General features: G+C 49.8%; 1 protein-coding gene across 4 annotated transcripts in view; it reads left to right on the top strand.

The window, feature by feature from the left end:
- The window catches only part of IL17RC (interleukin 17 receptor C), a 176,510-nt gene extending 172,324 nt beyond the window's left edge, over positions 1–4,186 (top strand). For all 4 annotated transcript variants that reach the window (XM_063940950.1, XM_063940951.1, XM_063940949.1 and 1 more), the window contains one exon: positions 607–4,186. In XM_063940950.1, the coding sequence (XP_063797020.1) occupies positions 607–1,289 (683 nt within the window). In that variant the 3' untranslated portion in view covers positions 1,290–4,186. The remainder of the gene's footprint in view (positions 1–606) is intronic.
- The last annotated feature ends 15,320 nt before the right edge of the window (positions 4,187–19,506 follow it).

Here is a 19,506-nt window from a genome sequence, read left to right as displayed (position 1 = left end):
TGAGGAAGGCAATGGAGGCAGCAGGAAGAGAAACTGAGTTATATAGTGGAAGGAGCAGGGTACCCCGGCAGCACAGACTATATCAGGAGATGAGTGATGTGTTAGTGAGGACAGGGCTGCATGTGACAGGGGCAGTGACAGGATGCGAGGAAGGCAATGGAGGCAGCAGGAAGAGAGACTGAGAGTTATATAGTGGAATGAGCAGGGTACCCCGGCAGCACAGACTATATCAGGAGATGAGTGATGTGTTAGTGAGGACAGGGCTGCATGTGACAAGATGTGAGGAGGGAAATGGAGGCAGCAGGAAGCCAGACACTTTTAGTTATATAGTGGAAGGAACAGGACAAATCTAAGGAGTAAGGAAGTAAACAACATATCTAACTTTTGGTAGTTTTTTTGTATTCAAGTCAATGGATGCCCATTTTCCCTGGCTTGTTAAAAAATGTATTCTGAATCTTATACAAACTGACTCCTGTATCCTACAACATAATTTTTCCTACACCTGAAGTAGGGATCCCCAACAGCACCCCACGTGTACTGATGTGAGGCTCCTGTTGATGTCAAACACTCTGTATTAAAGCTGTATCTTACTTGATGTTTTTGCAGGTGACATTTTTGGAGATCGAAGGGTGCTGATTCTCTACTCACCAGACAGCCCAGCCTACGTGGACCTAGTCCAGGCGTTTGCCTCCTCCCTGAGAGAGCTTAAGTTGGACGTGGTATTGGATCTGTGGCACCACGTCGAAATGAGTAAAATGAACCCTCTGCCGTGGTACCACCGGCAAAAATCTCTTGTTTCTGAGAAGAAAGGGTTAATAATCCTGCTGTTTTCCACAGGAGCCCAGGAGAGATATAGAGCCTGGGAGGAAGAGAAACGACATCAGGTTAACGATTGGGATCCCTATAGTTCATTTGGAGCTGTGCTGAATTGTGTACATTCTGACTTTGATGTTGGGGCTGCCAAAGGACTCTACGTGGTGGCCTACTTTGATGTCTTCAGCCAAAACGTTATCCCTCAGCCGTTTACGTCTGTCCCTGCTTATACACTGCCTTTATACCTTGTAAAATTATTACGTGAGCTTGCGGGGGACTCCGTAAAAAAGCTTGGCAGGAAACAAGTTAAGCGACTGTCTGCTGAAATCAGTGACAGACTGCAGACACCAATGAAGGTGTTCCAGCACTCCATGTTTAGGCAGACAGACATAAGTCAGACTAGCAGTGACACTTCAGAATCTGTGGCTTCTGATGGGACAGTGGCGGTGGAGTTACGACCCCTCATGAATATATGACTGGAAAGGCATTTGGACTGTGCTGTGTGCATTCACCAGACTGGAAGGCGCTGTAGCAGAGAACTCGAGGGCAAACCTTATGTCGAAGTGGGCAACAGTGTTTACTAATGATACCGAAGAAATTAACCTATGATTCGGAAATGGGCATTATGTGTCTTGAGTAATCAAGTACAGCACATTTAAACCTCCAGTCCTACAGAGACTTATTTTTGGTTTACTGTCATTTAAACAGCAAGTTTTGTATCTCTGTAATATGCAGCTGATCTTCGTGTTGGTCTTGGTCATTTTCCTAGGATGTCCTCCTATAGTTCAGTGTTCCCCTTGCACAATCGCCCCGTAGGAAGGCTATGGATATGGTTGCCATTGCAAAAAAAGTAGTGTCTTTTGGCTAGAAGTATTTGGTTTCTTCTCTCTGCCTCTTTTCATGAGGAGAGTGTTACCGAATCACTCAGTCAGAGTCAGTCAGACACCGAGTCCCTCAATGGTCACCTGATGGCAGATGAAGGAGGGGGGGGAGGGATTATACATAATGAGAAAAAAGGCATTCTGTCAATACATATTACAATATGATGTGACAGTGGTTGCCATGGTAATAACAGCTGGGAAACTGTAAACCATTAACAGCTGCTTGATGGAAAAAATGTAAAAAGTAATTTACAGTATGCTAAAAAAAATCAGACGACACATTGATGTAACTTACATTTATTAACGTGTACATTGTACACTTAACTTGCAGAGTTAGTTTAGAATTACATAAACATTTACCCTGTTTAAAAATAGAACTTCTTATTAGAATTTAATTGGTGTGGGGCTTCCTGTATTCCATAGATATCATCATGCTGCTTGTCTCAGTGACCTACTGGCCTTGCATACCAAAGATGGGTAACGTGATGGAGGATGAATGGATTGGTGGGAACTGACTTGAATATTTCTCCTAGCTTGGGAAGCTGGGCAGGCCAAAATGACTTTATTCATCAATAAAACTGTCGGGTTCAGCTGTTCAGTCGTCGTTCACCACTAGGACCTCTATGGTCACCCTCTTTTTCCGGCAGGCTTGGCCGCTGAGTGAAAGGCAGTAGGGATTACCAGATTCCAGCACACTGTAGTAAACTTCACACCTCTTGAATTCTCAGAGGTTCAAGAAAAGCAGAAATTCCATTGTACTAAGAGACACCAGCAACTTCAGATTTGCCACTTTGTCCATTTGTCACTTAAATAAGCACCTCCTTTCACTTCGCTCAAATTAAACGCACCTGTATTTGTAATCCCTAATGTAAAAGCTCCACTTGGCGGCTCTATCATATCATCCATGTGCCACTTATTCCTTTTACTGCATGGGAAGCAGATATACTGTAGGAACTCCTCTTGATGTGGAACTGTGGGCTAACTGGGGGCTTGACCTCTGGCATACCAGAGTTTCTTAGTGTTCAATAAGTGTATCTGTAAAATAAGCTCATGTGGCAGATTTTACTATCCTGCAGCTCCCCTTCACCCAAAGTAAAATCCGCTACACTGTGACTGTCAGTGACTTCCTATTGGAAGTCCTACCTGTCAGTCATAGACTCCACAGGCAGTCACATTGGGAGGTGTTTCCTCCTCTGGGACTACCAGACCGGGCAGCGATAAGCAGAGAGCTGGCTTCCTGTAGGAAGCCACTCCCTGCCTTTTGCGCAGCCCAATACGGCTTCTGTGGGCTGCAGCCGATGCAGTCCATAGAAGCTGGGGGTTTGCACAGCACAAGGGGCACAGGCATGCCTCTGATGGACCAGGCCATGCCACATTTGGGCATTTTTTTAAAGACAAATCCCAATTTTTATGGCACTGCAACAACTTTCTTCATCCCTTCCTACGCAGCCGCTCCTTATTTCCTCTCTTGATCGTTATATGTCTATTTCCCCTGCACACATGCAATACATGTTATACCATGTTGCCACGGACATGTCGCCCGTAGATTGTTGTAAGCTATCCTGTTAAGTAAATTGTACGTATGGTTACTTCATTGAAGGGTCTATGTACTAAGCCTTGGAGAGAAATAAAGTGCCAGCCAATCAGCTCCTATCTGTCATGTTACAGGCTGTGTTTGAAAGGTTTGGTACATTTCCCACTTAGCATTCTATGTACTAAGCCCTGGAGAGTGATAAAGTGAAGAGAGATAAAGTACCAGCCAATCAGCTCATAACTGTCATTTTTCAAATACAGCCTGTAAAATGGCAGTTAGGAGCTGATTGGTTGGTACTTTAACTCCATCCAAATAGACCCCTTAATTGCTTATATTTTATTCATAATGTCTTTTGCACAATTCATGTTTTCTCAGATCTGCATTTTACTATTTTATTTTGACTGCTGTTTCATACAAATTTAAAAGATATTTAAATGAGAGAAAAAGGGGGCGTTTACATAGAAAAGGGGCAGCCACATTGTGGGCTGAAGAAATACTCAATTACTAGTTTCTGAACATCTTTGAGGCATCAGGCATAACAAGCCTCATGCCTCAGTGATTTCACAAGTCTGTTATAATTGTATTTGCTTCTTGCTGATGAGTATTGATTCTGCCCACAAAATGGCCGCCCCACTGTATATTGATAAGGGCCACAGCTTAGGACTTATTTATGCGCTGATATTCAGCGCTATTCTCATTTATCTAGTTATGTCAGTTTCTGTGAAACGATCTGCATATTATTTGCTTGAATTTTCACACATCTGTGAATGGAATTACTATGACTACAAGTCTTTTTTGCGTTTCTTATGTGGCATGAATATAGTTAAACATGTTTGATTGTTATTCAAGGCTAACTGGGCATCTGTAACTCCATTTTGTGACACATGAAATTTGTAACTTAATTTGTTTGGATGATGAAGAATTAGAAAATATTTTAGATGTGTTTCAAAGCAAATGAAGGAAATAAAATATTTTTGTCTTATTTTTGTGGTCATGCATTGCCCAGAATTATTGAAATTGAGAGGAAAGGGATTTTTGGGTCTATGTTATTCACAGAGCCCAGATACTAAAACTGTTATTAATTACTGCAATGTTGTCTATATAATTATGCAGTGGGCAGTCCTGGCAGGTGTCTCTCCATAAGAGAGTGTCTTGTAAACCTGAGGTTCTAAATGACCTCTCTTAGTTATCAATGTGTGGAGAAATTGGATTTTCTATAGCAGCAAGTGAAAGCCAGGTATTTCATATTGTTTGGGCATAGAGTACTACGTACATCTACAATAGGGGTGGCCAACCAGTCAGTGGCAAAGAGCCAGAAAAGATCTGTAGTCAAGGCTATATCATGCGCGCGCCTGAGGCGTGCAAGCAAAATTGGGGGCGTGGCATAGTTGTCACAAAGCCACACACCATTTTTATGCGCACTCCTTTCGGTTTGACGTTTGTAGGAGTATGACTCTGTGTCATAACCACATTTCTCTGACGTCCTAGTGGATGCTGGGGACTCCGTAAGGACCATGGGGAATAGACAGGCTCCGCAGGAGACTGGGCACTCTAAAAGAAAGATTAGGTACCATCTGGTGTGCACTGGCTCCTCCCTCTATGCCCCTCCTCCAGACCTCAGTTAGAATCTGTGCCCGGCCAGAGCTGGATGCACCTGGTGGGCTCTCCTGAGCCTGCTAGTAAAGAAAGTAATGTTAGGTTTTTTATTTTCAGTGAGATCTGCTGGCAACAGACTCACTGCTACGTGGGACCGAGGGGAGAGAAGCAAACGTACCTGTTCACAGCTAGGTTGCGCTTCTTAGGCTACTGGACACCATTAGCTCCAGAGGGTTCGAACACAGGCAAAGGTCCTCGGTCGTCCGTTCCCGAAGCCGCGCCGCCGTCCCCCTTGCAGAGCCAGAAGATCAGAAGTTGGTGATGAAATCGGCGGCTGAAGACTCCTGTCTTCATTAAGGTAGCGCACAGCACCGCAGCTGTGCGCCATTGCTCCCACTGCACACCACACACTCCGGTCACTGTAGGGTGCAGGGCGCTGGGGGGGGGGGGGGGGCCCTGGGCAGCAATAAGAATACCTTTGGCATAAAAAAGACACATAATACAGTCTGTGACTGTATATGTGTAAACCCCCGCCATTTTTTAGTCAGAAACAGCGGGACAGAAGCCCGCCGCTGAGGGGGCGGGGCCTTCTTCCTCAGCACACCACGCCATTTCTCTTCACAGCTCCGCTGGAAGGACGCTCCCCAGGCTCTCCCCTGCAGTCTCCTGGCACTAAGAGGGTAAAAAGAGAGGGGGGGGCACATAAATTTAGGCAAAAGGTGTATTGATACAGCAGCTATTGGGAAAAATTCACTTCTGGTAGTGTGTATCCCTGTGTATATAGCGCTGTGGTGTGTGCTGGCATACTCTTTCTCTGTCTCCCCATAGACCTTGTGGGGTCCTGTCCTCAGTCAGAGCATTCCCTGTGTGTGTGCTGTGTGTCGGTACGGCTGTGTCGACATGTTTGATGAGGGTTACGTGGAGGCGGAGCAAGTGCAGATAAATGTGGTGTCGCCCCCGTCGGTGCCGACACCTGATTGGATGGATATGTGGAAGGTCTTAAATGACAATGTAAACTCATTACATAAGAGATTTAATTATGTTGCTGCCGGGGGACAGCCGGGCTCTTAACCCGGGCCTGCCCAGGCGCCTCAGAGGCCGTCAGCGTCTCAAAAACGCCCACTATCTCAGTTGGTTGACACAGATGTCGACACGGAGTCCGACTCCAGCGTCGTCGAGGATGAGGCACTATTACAGCCCAAAATGACTAAGGCCATCCGATACATGATTATTGCAATGAAAAATGTATTACACATTTCAGAGGCTGACCCTGTCCCTGACAAGAGGGTAAATATGTTTGGGGAGAAAAAGCAGCCAGTGACTTTTCCCCCGTCACATGAATTAAATGAGTTATGTGAAGAAGCGTGGTCTTCCCCTGATAAGAAAGTGGTGATTCCCAAGAGAATACTAATGGCGTACCCTTTCCCGCCAACGGATAGGTTATGCTGGGAATCCTCCCCTAGGGTTGACAAGGCCCTGACGCGCTTATCTAAAAGAGTGGCCCTGCCGTCTCAGGATACGGCCGCCCTAAAGGAACCTGCGGATAGGAAGCAAGAAGGTATCTTGAAGTCTGTGTATACACACTCTGGTACTCTACTGAGACCGGCTATTGCTTCAGCTTGGATGTGCAGTGCTGTTGCAGCATGGACAGATACTCTGTCAGAGGGGTTGGATACCCTGGACAGGGATACCGTATTGCTAACACTTAGCCATATTAAAGACGTTGTCTTATATATGCGGGATGCCCAGAGGGACATTTGCCTGCTGGTCTCTCGAATAAATGCAATGTCCATTTCTGCCAGGAGGGTCTTATGGACTCGGCAATGGAAAGGGGATGCCGACTCTAAAAAACACATGGAGGTTTTGCCTTATAAGGGTGAGGAATTGTTTGGGGACGGTCTCTCGGACCTCGTATCCACAGCGACAGCTGGAAAGTCGACTTTCTTGCCACAGGTTTCCTCACAGCCTAAGAAAGCACCATATTACCAAATGCAGTCCTTTCGTTCTCAAAAAAGCAAGAGAGTCAGAGGTGCATCCTTTCTTGCCAGAGGCAGGGGTAGAGGAAAGAAGCTGCACCATGCAGCCAGTTCTCAGGAACAAAAGTCCTCCCCTGCTTCCACTAAGTCCACCGCATGATGCTGGGGCTCCACAGGCGGAGCCAGGAGCGGTGGGGGCGCGTCTCCGAAATTTCTGCAACCAGTGGGTTCGCTCACAAGTGGATCCTTGGGCTATACAAATTGTATCTCAGGGATACAAGCTGGAATTCGAAGTGACGCCCCCTCACCGTTACCTAAAATCCGCCTTGCCAGCTTCTCCCACGAGGAGGGAGATAGTCCTGACGGCTATTCACAAGCTGTACCTCCAGCAAGTGATAATAATGGTACCCCCCCCTTCAGCAGGGAAGGGGTTACTATTCCACACTGTTTGTGGTACCGAAACCGGACGGTTCGGTAAGACCCATTCTAAATTTAAAATCCTTGAACATTTACATAAAAAAGTTCAGGTTCAAAATGGAATCGCTCAGAGCGGTCATTGCCAGCCTGGAAGAGGGGGATTTTATGGTATCTCTGGACATCAAGGATGCGTACTTGCATGTCCCCATTTATCCGCCTCACCAGGAGTACCTCAGGTTTGTGGTACAGGACTGTCATTACCAATTCCAGACGTTGCCGTTTGGTCTATCCACGGCACCGAGAGTCTTTACCAAGGTAATGGCAGAGATGATGGTACTTCTCCGGAAGCAAGGAGTTACAGTTATCCCGTACTTGGACGATCTCCTCATAAAGGCGAGGTCCAGAGAGCAGTTGTTGGTCAGCGTAGCGCACTCTCAGGAAGTGTTGCTACGGCACGGCTGGATTCTGAATATTCCAAAGTCGCAGCTGATTCCTACGATGCGTCTGCCCTTCCTGGGCATGATTCTGGACACAGAACAGAAGAAGGTTTTTCTCCCGGAGAAGAAGGCTCAGGAGTTAGTGACCATGGTCAGGGATCTCCTGAAACCAAAGCATTTGTCGGTGCATCACTGCACGCGAGTCCTGGGAAAGATGCCATTCCTTTCGGCAGGTTCCATGCCAGGATCTTTCAGTGGGATCTGTTGGACAAGTGGTCCGGATCGCATCTTCAGATGCATTGGCTGATCGCCCTGTCCCAGAGGGCCAGGGTGTCTCTTCTGTGGTGGCTGCAGAGTGCTCATTTTCTCGAGGGCCGCAGGTTCGGCATACAGGACTGGGTCCTGGTGACCACGGATGCAAGCCTCCGCGGATGGGGGGCAGTCACTCAGGGAAGAAACTTCCAGGGGCTGTGGTCAAGTCAGGAGACTCGTCTGCACATAAACATACTTGAATTAAGGGCCATATACAACGCCCTGAGTCAAGCGGAGCCCCTGCTTCGAGACCAACCAGTGCTGATTCAGTCAGACAACATCACGGCAGTCGCCCATGTAAACCGACATGGCGGCACAAGAAGCAGGGTGGCGATGGCGGAAGCCACAAGGATTCTTCGTTGGGCAGAGAATCACGTACAAGCACTGTCAGCAGTGTTCATTCCGGGAGTGGACAACTGGGAAGCAGACTTCCTCAGCAGGCACGACCTCCACCCGGGAGAGTGGGGACTTCATCAAGAAGTATTCGAGCAGATTGCAAATCGGTGGGAACGGCCACAGGTGGACATGATGGCGTCCCGCCTAAACAAAAAGCTAAAAAAATATTGCGCCAGGTCAAGGGACCCTCAGGCGATAGCTGTGCACGCACTGGTAACTCCGTGGGTGTTCCAGTCGGTATATGTGTCTCCTCCTCTTCCTCTCATACACAAGGTACTGAGAATAGTAAGAAAAAGAGGAGTGAGAACAATACTCATTGTTCCGGATTGGCCAAGAAGGACTTGGTACCCAGAACTTCAAGAGATGGTCACAGAGGACCCATGGCCTCTGCCTCTCAGACAGGACCTGTTGCAGCAGGGGCCCTGTCTGTTCCAAGACTTACCGCGGCTGCGTTTGACGGCATGGCGGTTGAACGCCGGATCCTAGCGGAAAAGGGCATACCGGATGAAGTAATTCCTACGCTGACAAGAGCTAGGAAGGATGTGACAGCAAAGCATTATCACCGCATATGGCGGAAATATGTTGCTTGGTATGAGGCCAGGAAGGCCCCTACAGAGGACTTCCAGTTGGGTCGTTTTCTGCATTTCCTACAGTCAGGTGTGACTATGGGCCTCAAATTAGGGTCCATAAAGGTTCAGATCTCGGCCCTATCCATTTTCTTTCAAAAAGAACTGGCTTCACTGCCTGAGGTTCAGACGTTTGTAAAGGGAGTGCTGCATATTCAGCCTCCTTTTGTGCCACCAGTGGCACCTTGGGATCTTAACGTTGTGTTGGATTTCCTGAAATCCCACTGGTTTGAGCCACTTAAGACCGTGGAGCTAAAATATCTCACGTGGAAAGTGGTCATGCTATTGGCCTTAGCTTCGGCTAGGCGTGTGTCAGAATTGGCGGCTTTGTCATGTAAAAGCCCCTATCTGATCTTCCATATGGACAGGGCAGAATTGAGGACTCGTCCCCAATTTCTCCCTAAGGTGGTATCATCGTTTCATTTGAACCAACCTATTGTGGTGCCTGCGGCTACTAGGGACTTGGAGGATTCCAATTTGCTGGACGTAGTCCGGGCTTTGAAAATTTATGTTTCCAGAACGGCGGGAGTCAGAAAGTCTGACTCGCTGTTTATTCTGTATGCAGCCAACAAGGTTGGCGCTCCTGCTTCGAAGCAGACTATTGCTCGCTGGATCTGTAGCACGATTCAGCTGGCTCACTCTGCGGCTGGATTGCCGCATCCTAAATCAGTAAAAGCCCATTCCACAAGGAAGGTGGGCTCTTCTTGGGCGGCTGCCCGAGGGGTCTCGGCTTTACAGCTTTGCCGAGCTGCTACTTGGTCGGGTTCAAACACATTTGCTAAGTTCTACAAGTTTGATACCCTGGCTGAGGAGGACCTTGAGTTTGCTCATTCGGTGCTGTAGAGTCGTCCGCACTCTCCCGCCCGTTTGGGAGCTTTGGTATAATCCCCATGGTCCTTACGGAGTCCCCAGCATCCACTAGGACGTCAGAGAAAATAAGAATTTACTCACCGGTAATTCTATTTCTCGTAGTCCGTAGTGGATGCTGGGCGCCCGTCCCAAGTGAGGACTTCTTCTGCAATACGTGTATATAGTTATTGCTTACTAAAGGGTTATTGTTATGAGCCATCTGTTGATTGAGGCTTAGTTGTTGTTCATACTGTTAACTGGGTATGGTTATCACAAGTTATACGGTGTGATTGGTGTGGCTGGTATTAGTCTTACCCTGGATTCTAAATCCTTTCCTTGTAGTGTCAGCTCTTCCGGGCACAGTTTCCCTAACTGAGGTCTGGAAGAGGGGCATAGAGGGAGGAGCCAGTGCACACCAGATAGTACCTAATCTTTCTTTTAGTGTGCCCAGTCTCCTGCGGAGCCCGTCTATTCCCCATGGTCCTTACGGAGTCCCCAGCATCCACTACGGACTACGAGAAATAGAATTACCGGTGAGTAAATTCTTATTTCTCTGACGTCCTAGTGGATGCTGGGACTCCGTCAGGACCATGGGGAATAGCGGCTTCGCAGGAGACAGGGCACAAAATTTAAAAGTTTGACCACTAGGTGGTGTGTACTGGCTCCTCCCCCTATGACCCTCCTCCAAGCCTCAGTTAGGTTTTTGTGCCCGTCCGAGCAGGGTGCAATCTAGGTGGCTCTCCTAAAGAGCTGCTTAGAAAAAGTTTGTTAGGTTTTTTATTTTCAGTGAGTCCTGCTGGCAACAGGCTCACTGCAACGAGGGACTTAGGGGAGAAGAAGTGAACTCACCTGCGTGCAGGATGGATTTGCTTCTTAGGCTACTGGACACTAGCTCCAGAGGGACGATCACAGGTACAGCCTGGATGGGTCACCGGAGCCGCGCCGCCGACCCCCTTGCAGATGCCGAATAGAGAAGAGGTCCAGAAACCGGCGGCAGAAGACGTCTCAGTCTTCATGAGGTAGCGCACAGCACTGCAGCTGTGCGCCATTGCTCTCCGCACACTTCACACCAGCGGTCACTGAGGGTGCAGGGCGCTGGGGGGGGCGCCCTGGGCAGCAATGTAATATACCTATTCTGGCTAAAATATATCACATATAGCCCCTGGGGCTATATGGATGTATTTAACCCCTGCCAGGTTCCAAAAAAAACGGGAGAAGAAGCCCGCCGAAAAGGGGGCGGGGCCTATTCTCCTCAGCACACAGCGCCATTTTCCTGCCCAGCTCCGCTGCGAGGAAGGCTCCCAGGACTCTCCCCTGCACTGCACTACAGAAACAGGGTAAAAACAGAGAGGGGGGGCACTTATTGGCGATATTTATAATATTTGAGCTGCTATAAAGGGAACACACTTATTAAGGTTGTCCCTATATATATTTATAGCGCTTGGGTGTGTGCTGGCAAACTCTCCCTCTGTCTCCCCAAAGGGCTAGTGGGGTCCTGTCTTCTATCAGAGCATTCCCTGTGTGTCTGCTGTGTGTCGGTACGTGTGTGTCGACATGTATGAGGACGATGTTGGCGTGGAGGCGGAGCAATTGCCTGTAATGGTGATGTCACCCCCTAGGGAGTCGACACCAGAATGGATGGCTTTGTTTATGGAATTACGGGATAGTGTCAGCACCCTACAAAAGTCGGTTGACGACATGAGACAGCCGGCAAACCAGTTAGTACCTGTCCAGGCGTCTCAGACACCGTCAGGGGCTGTAAAACGCCCTTTACCTCAGTCGGTCGACACAGACACTGACACTGAATCCAGTGTCGACGGTGAAGAAACAAACGTATTTTCCAGTAGGGCCACACGTTATATGATCACGGCAATGAAGGAGGCTTTGCATATCTCTGATACTGCAAGTACCACAAAAAGGGGTATTATGTGGGGTGTGAAAAAACTACCGATAGTTTTTCCTGAATCAGAGGAACTGAATGAAGTGTGTGATGAAGCGTGGGTTACCCCAGATAGAAAACTGCTAATTTCAAAGAAGTTATTGGCATTATACCCTTTCCCGCCAGAGGTTAGGGCGCGCTGGGAAACACCTCCTAGGGTGGATAAGGCGCTCACACGCTTATCAAAGCAAGTGGCGTTACCGTCTCCTGATACGGCCGCCCTCAAGGATCCAGCTGATAGGAGGCTGGAGAATACATTAAAAAGTATATACACACATACGGGTGTTATACTGAGACCAGCAATTGCCTCAGCCTGGATGTGCAGTGCTGGCGTGGCTTGGTCGGAGTCACTGTCTGAAAATATTGATACCCTGGATAGGGACAGTATTTTACTGACTATAGAGCAGTTAAAGGATGCATTTCTTTATATGCGAGATGCACAGAGAGATATTTGCACTCTGGCATCAAGAGTAAGTGCGATGTCCATATCTGCCAGAAGAAGTTTATGGACGCGCCAGTGGTCAGGTGATGCGGATTCCAAACGACATATGGAAGTATTGCCGTATAAGGGGGAGGAATTATTTGGGGTCGGTCTATCGGATCTGGTGGCCACGGCAACGGCCGGAAAATCCACCTTTTTACCCCAGGTCACCTCCCAGCAGAAAAAGCCGCAGGCTTTTCAGCCGCAGTCCTTTCGTTCCTATAAGAACAAACGAGCAAAAGGACATTCCTATTTGCCCCGAGGCAAAGGAAAGGGTAAGAGACTGCAACAAGCAGCTCCTTCCCAGGAGCAGAAGCCCTCCCCGGCTTCTACAAAGGCGTCAGCATGACGCTGGGACCTTACAAGCAGACTCAGGGGCGGTGGGGGGTCGCCTCAAACATTTCAGCGCACAGTGGGCTCACTCGCAGGTGGACCCCTGGATCCTGCAGGTAGTATCTCAGGGTTACAGGTTGGAATTCGAGAAGTCCCCTCCTCGCCGTTTCCTAAAGTCTGCTTTGCCAACGTCTCCCTCCGACAGGGCGACGGTATTGGAGGCCATTCACAAGCTGTATTCTCAGCAGGTGATAGTCAAGGTACCCCTCCTACAACAGGGACAGGGGTATTACTCCACGCTATTTGTGGTACCGAAGCCGGACGGCTCGGTAAGACCGATTCTAAATCTAAAATCTCTGAACCTGTACATACAAAAATTCAAGTTCAAGATGGAGTCACTCAGAGCAGTGATAGCGAATCTGGAAGAAGGGGATTTTATGGTGTCCTTGGACATCAAGGATGCTTACCTTCATGTTCCAATTTGTCCTTCACACCAAGGGTACCTCAGGTTCGTGGTCCAAAACTGTCATTATCAGTTTCAGACGCTGCCGTTTGGATTGTCCACGGCACCCCGGGTCTTTACCAAGGTAATGGCCGAAATGATGATCCTTCTTCGAAGAGAAGGCGTCTTAATTATCCCTTACTTGGACGATCTCCTGATAAGGGCAAGATCCAGAGAACAGCTGGAGGTCGGAGTAGCACTAACCCAAGTAGTGCTCCAACAACACGGGTGGATTCTGAATTTTCCAAAATCCCAACTGATCCCGACGACACGTCTGTTGTTCCTAGGGATGATTCTGGACACTGTTCAGAAAAAGGTATTTCTTCCGGAGGAGAAAGCCAGGGAGTTATCCGATCTAGTCAGGAACCTCCTAAAACCAGGAAAAGTATCTGTGCATCAATGCACAAGAGTCCTGGGAAAAATGGTAGCTTCTTACGAAGCGATTCCATTCGGCAGATTCCATGCACGAACTTTTCAGTGGGATCTGCTGGACAAATGGTCCGGATCGCATCTGCAGATGCATCAGCGGATAAAATTGTCCACAAGGACAAGAGTGTCTCTGCTATGGTGGTTGCAGAGTGCTCATCTGTTAGAGGGCCGCAGATTCGGCATACAGAACTGGGTCCTAGTGACCACGGATGCCAGCCTGAGAGGCTGGGGAGCGGTCACACAGGGAAGAAACTTCCAGGGCGTGTGGTCAAGCCTGGAGACGTCTCTTCACATAAATATACTGGAGCTAAGAGCAATCTACAATGCTCTAAGCCTGGCAAAACCTCTGCTTCAGGGTCAGCCGGTGTTGATTCAGTCGGACAACATCACGGCAGTCGCCCACGTAAACAGACAGGGCGGCACAAGAAGCAGGAGGGCAATGGCAGAAGCTGCAAGGATTCTCCGCTGGGCAGAAAATCATGTGTTAGCACTGTCAGCTGTGTTCATCCCGGGAGTGGACAACTGGGAAGCAGACTTCCTCAGCAGACACGATCTGCACCCGGGAGAGTGGGGACTTCATCCAGAAGTCTTCCACATGATTGTGGTCCATTGGGAAAGACCAATGGTGGACATGATGGCGTCCCGCCTCAACAAAAAACTGGACAGGTATTGCGCCAGGTCAAGAGACCCTCAGGCAATAGCTGTAGACGCTCTGGTAACACCATGGGTGTACCAGTCAGTGTATGTGTTTCCTCCTCTGCCTCTCATACCAAAAGTACTGAGAATTATACGGCAAAGGGGAGTAAGAACGATACTCGTGGCTCCGGATTGGCCAAGAAGAACTTGGTACCCGGAACTTCAGGAGATGCTCACGGAAGATCCGTGGCCTCTACCTCTAAGACGGGACCTGCTTCAGCAGGGACCGTGTCTATTCCAAGACTTACCGCGGCTGCGTTTGACGGCATGGCGGTTGAACGCCGAATCCTAAGGGAAAAAGGCATTCCGGAAGAGGTCATCCCTACCCTGGTAAAAGCCAGGAAGGAGGTGACTGCACAACATTATCACCGCATTTGGAGAAAATATGTTGCGTGGTGTGAGGCCAGGAAGGCCCCGACGGAGGAATTTCAACTGGGTCGATTCCTACATTTCCTGCAAACAGGATTGTCTATGGGCCTCAAATTAGGGTCCATTAAGGTTCAAATTTCGTCCCTGTCGATTTTCTTCCAGAAAGAATTGGCTTCAGTTCCTGAAGTCCAGACTTTTGTAAAAGGAGTACTACATATACAGCCCCCGGTTGTGCCCCCAGTGGCACCGTGGGATCTTAATGTAGTTTTGGATTTTCTCAAATCCCAGTGGTTTGAGCCACTCAAATCGGTGGATTTGAAATATCTTACATGGAAAGTAACCATGCTACTGGCCCTGGCTTCAGCCAGGAGAGTGTCAGAATTGGCGGCTTTATCGTATAAAAGCCCATATCTGATTTTCCATTCGGACAGGGCAGAACTGCGGACGCGTCCTCACTTTCTGCCTAAGGTGGTTTCAGCGTTTCACCTGAACCAGCCTATTGTGGTGCCTGCGGCTACTAGCGATTTGGAGGATTCCAAGTTGCTGGACGTTGTCAGAGCATTGAAAATATATATTTCAAGGACGGCTGGAGTCAGAAAATCTGACTCGCTGTTTATACTGTATGCACCCAACAAGCTGGGTGCTCCTGCTTCTAAGCAGACGATTGCTCGTTGGATTTGTAGCACAATTCAACTTGCACATTCTGTGGCAGGCCTGCCACAGCCTAAATCTGTCAAGGCCCATTCCACAAGGAAGGTGGGCTCATCTTGGGCGGCTGCCCGAGGGGTCTCGGCATTACAACTCTGCCGAGCAGCTACGTGGTCAGGGGAGAACACGTTTGTAAAATTCTACAAATTTGATACCCTGGCTAAGGAGGACCTGGAGTTCTCTCATTCGGTGCTGCAGAGTCATCCGCACTCTCCCGCCCGTTTGGGAGCTTTGGTATAATCCCCATGGTCCTGACGGAGTCCCAGCATCCACTAGGACGTCAGAGAAAATAAGATTTTACTTACCGATAAATCTATTTCTCGTAGTCCATAGTGGATGCTGGGCGCCCATCCCAAGTGCGGATTGTCTGCAATACTTGTACATAGTTATTGTTACAAAAAAATCGGGTTGTTATTGTTGTGAGCCGTCTGTTCAGAGGCTCCTACGTTTGTCATACTGTTAACTGGGTTCAGATCACAAGTTGTACGGTGTGATTGGTGTGGCTGGTATGAGTCTTACCCGGGATTCAAAATCCTTCCTTATTGTGTACGCTCGTCCGGGCACAGTATCCTAACTGAGGCTTGGAGGAGGGTCATAGGGGGAGGAGCCAGTACACACCACCTAGTGGTCAAACTTTTAAATTTTGTGCCCTGTCTCCTGCGGAGCTGCTATTCCCCATGGTCCTGACGGAGTCCCAGCATCCACTACGGACTACGAGAAATAGATTTATCGGTAAGTAAAATCTTATTTTTTTAGTCATGTTGTACAGTGCCACATACATATAAAGCCCCTGTACAGTGCCACATACATATATAAACACCAAAAATGGGTGCCTCCACAGTGCCAAATACATATCTGCCTCCACAGTGCCAGATACATATATGTCCCCCCAGTGCCAGATACAAATATTCCTCCACAGTGCCAGGTACATATATTCCTCCACAGTGCCAGATACATATATGTCCCCCCAGTGCCAGATACACATCTCCCCAGTGCCAGATGTGCCCCCTCTGCCAGATACACATCTCCCCTATGCCAGATATGCCCCCAGTGTAAGATACACATGTCCCCCCAGTGCCAGATATGCCCCCAGTGCCAGATACACATGTCCCCCCAGTGCCAAATATGCCCCCAGTGCCAGATATGCCCCCAGTGCCAGATACACATGTCCCCCCAGTGCCAAATATGCCCCCAGTGCCAGATATGCCCACCACTGCTAGCTACACATCTCCCCAGTGCCAGATATGCCCCCGGTGCCAAATATGCCCCCACTGCCAGATACACATCTCCCCTGTGCCAGATATGCCCCCAGTGTAAGATACACATGTCTCCCCAGTGCCAGATATGCCCACAGTGCCAGATACACATGTCCTCCCAGTGCCAGATATGCCCCCACTGCTAGCTACACATCTCCCCAGTGCCAGATATGCCCCCGGTGCCAAATATGCCCCCACTGTCAGCTACACGTCTCCCCAGTGCCAGATAAGGCCCCAGTGCCTGATATGCCCACAGTCTGAGATACACATGTCCCCCCAGTGCCAGATATGCCCCCAGTGCCAAATATGCCCCCACTGCCAGATACACGTCCCCCCAGTGCCAGATATGCCCCCATTGTCAGCTACACATCTCTCCAGTGGCAGATATGCCCCCACTGCCAGATACATGTCTCCCCAGTGCCAGATATGCCCCCACTGCCAGCTACATGTCTCCCCAGTGCCAGATATGGCCCCAGTGCCAGATACACGTCTGTCCCCCCAGTGCCAGATATGCCCCTAGTGCCAGAAATATCTGTCCCCCCAGTGCCAGATATGCCCCCAGTGCCAGATACACGTCCCTCAGTGCGATATGCCCCCAGTGCCAGATATGCCCCCAGTGCCAGATATACATCCTCCCAGTGCCAGATATGCCAACAGTGTAAGATACACATGTCCCCACACCGTGCCCCCCCAAGTGCTGCTCACCACCGCGCTGCTGCTTGTGAGGGGAGGAGAGCGCAGCGCGCGCCTCTCCCGCCCCTCAGTCTCCACTCTCTGGCGGCGTTGATTCTTTCTAATTAGGCACCGGTCCGTGAGCCAATCAGAGTTCGCAGACCGGCAGCTAAGACTCCTGATTGGCTGCTGGTCTGTGAGCTCTGATTGGCTCACGGGCCGGCACCGGGCACTGCAGACTAGGGCAGCGGGAGGCGCCGCGGGAGCTTATGAGCCACATGCAGAGATAGAAAGAGCTGCATGCGGCTCGAGAGCCGCGGGTTGGCCACCGCTGATCTACAGTGTTAGGCAATCTGCATATGTGCAGAAGCTGTACTGCCAGGGATGGATTAAGGCTAGTGGTGGCCCTGGGGCAATGAAGGTGTGGGGGCCCCCCACTAATACAGTAAAAGCGAGAGAGGATGTAAGAGAGAGAGAGAGAGAGGGGGTATCAGGGAGAGGGAGAGGAGCAAGAGGCAGGGGGAAGCGACCACATGCTATTGGCATCTGGGGTTAAGAAGGGTCAGTGACAGGCAGGGGTTATAGTTGGCATCCAAACAAACGGGATGCGGGGGGTCAGAGGACCGGCGCTGGAATCCCTGCACCCGCCAGAAACCCTACGCCGGAATCCCGACAGTCGACATGCCAAACATAAGTATGCTGGGAAGGGTTAGGCTGTGGGGAGAGGGTTAGGCACTAGGGCGAGGATTAGGTTTGTGCAGCAGGAAGAGCAGTTAGGGTTAGGCTGCGGGAAGGGGGGGTTAGGGTTATTCTGCGGGAAGGGGGGGTTAGGGTTAGGCTGCGGGAAGGGGGGTTAGGGTTAGGCTGCGGGAAGGGAAGGTTAGGGTGTGGAGTGGGCTAGTATACTTACCTTCCAGGTGCCGGGATTCTTAGCGTCGGGGGGGGTGGTGTCGGTCATGTGACCGATGGCATCCTAAGCGCCAGGATCCCATAACCAACTCACAGTACGCAGCTTCACTGGCCTCTACAGTGTGATTACACTGGTCATCCTGAGTAGCCTGAGGGTGACTTAGGTGATGATGTTTATGCAACGGATCTGATGCTGCATCTTTGGATGCAGCAGCGGATCACAGTAGCCGGCAGGAGGCGTCTATTTACACCATATGCCGCTTGCGGTATTAGCATATTATTACACAGCCGCTGTGCACAAAGTTGCAGCGTCTGTGCAGTAGCCTCAATCTCTGAATCAACCCAATATCTTCCTTTCTTTTAAGATGGAATACACACTAAGGGCCTAATTCAAGGTTGATTGCAAAACAACATTTTTCTCTAATGGACAAAACCATGTGCACTACAGGTGGGGCAGATGTAACATGTGCAGAGAGAGTTAGATTTGGGTGGGTTATATTGTTTCTGTGCAGGGTAAATACTGGCTGCTTTATTTTTACACTGCAGTTTAGATTTCAGTTTGAACACACCACACCAAAATCTAACTCTCTCTGCACATGTTACATCTGCTCCCCTGCAGTGCAACATGGTTTTGGCCCTAAGTACAACAATAACATTTTAGCAGTTAGTTAGAAATCCGAGAACTTTACAGAATATTCCCCTTGATTCTCCTGTAGAGTTTAAGGATACTTGAAAAGTAATTTATGTCATTAAGGTCTCCAGGGTATGCTCTAAGGGGGTCATTCTGACCCGTTCGCTCGCTGCGTTTTAACGCAGCAGAGCGAACGGGTACCTGCTGCGCATGCGCCGGCGCCGTAGTGCGCCGGCGCAAGCCAGACGGCCGAAGGCCGTAGCAGGGATGCGATCGCCTCTGCCTGATTGACAGGCAGAGGCAATCGCTGGGCGGGAGGGGGCGGAACGGCGGCGTTTGGCCGCCGTTTTGTGGGTTTGGTCCGGCCAATGCATGCGTGGCCGGACCGAACGGGGGGCGGGCCGCAGCGGCTGCGTGACATCACACGAAGCCGCTGCAGGCCGGGGAGCGATGAGTAGCTCCTGGCCAGTATGCTAAAGCTGCGCTGGCCGGGAGCTACTCTTGAAGTGCAAAGGCATCGCCGCTGTGCGGTGCCTTTGCACTTCTGCGAGGGGGGGCCGGAATGACATGCGGGGCGGACTAGCAGTAGCAGATCTTGCCACAGGCAAGCAAGACTTTTGCCAGGGGCGCCGCCTTCCGGAGGGCGCCGCACCAGGGTAAGATCCGCTGCTGCTGTGTCCCCCGCTGCCTGCTGCCGCTGGCCGCTGTGAAGGGAAACTAGAGTTCCCTTCGTGGAGAGGTCCT

Source organism: Pseudophryne corroboree, chromosome 9, assembly GCF_028390025.1.
Source record: "Pseudophryne corroboree isolate aPseCor3 chromosome 9, aPseCor3.hap2, whole genome shotgun sequence".
Taxonomy (NCBI): domain Eukaryota; kingdom Metazoa; phylum Chordata; class Amphibia; order Anura; family Myobatrachidae; genus Pseudophryne; species Pseudophryne corroboree.
Note: the sequence above shows the minus strand (reverse complement) of the source record. Positions and strands in the feature narration are given on the sequence as shown.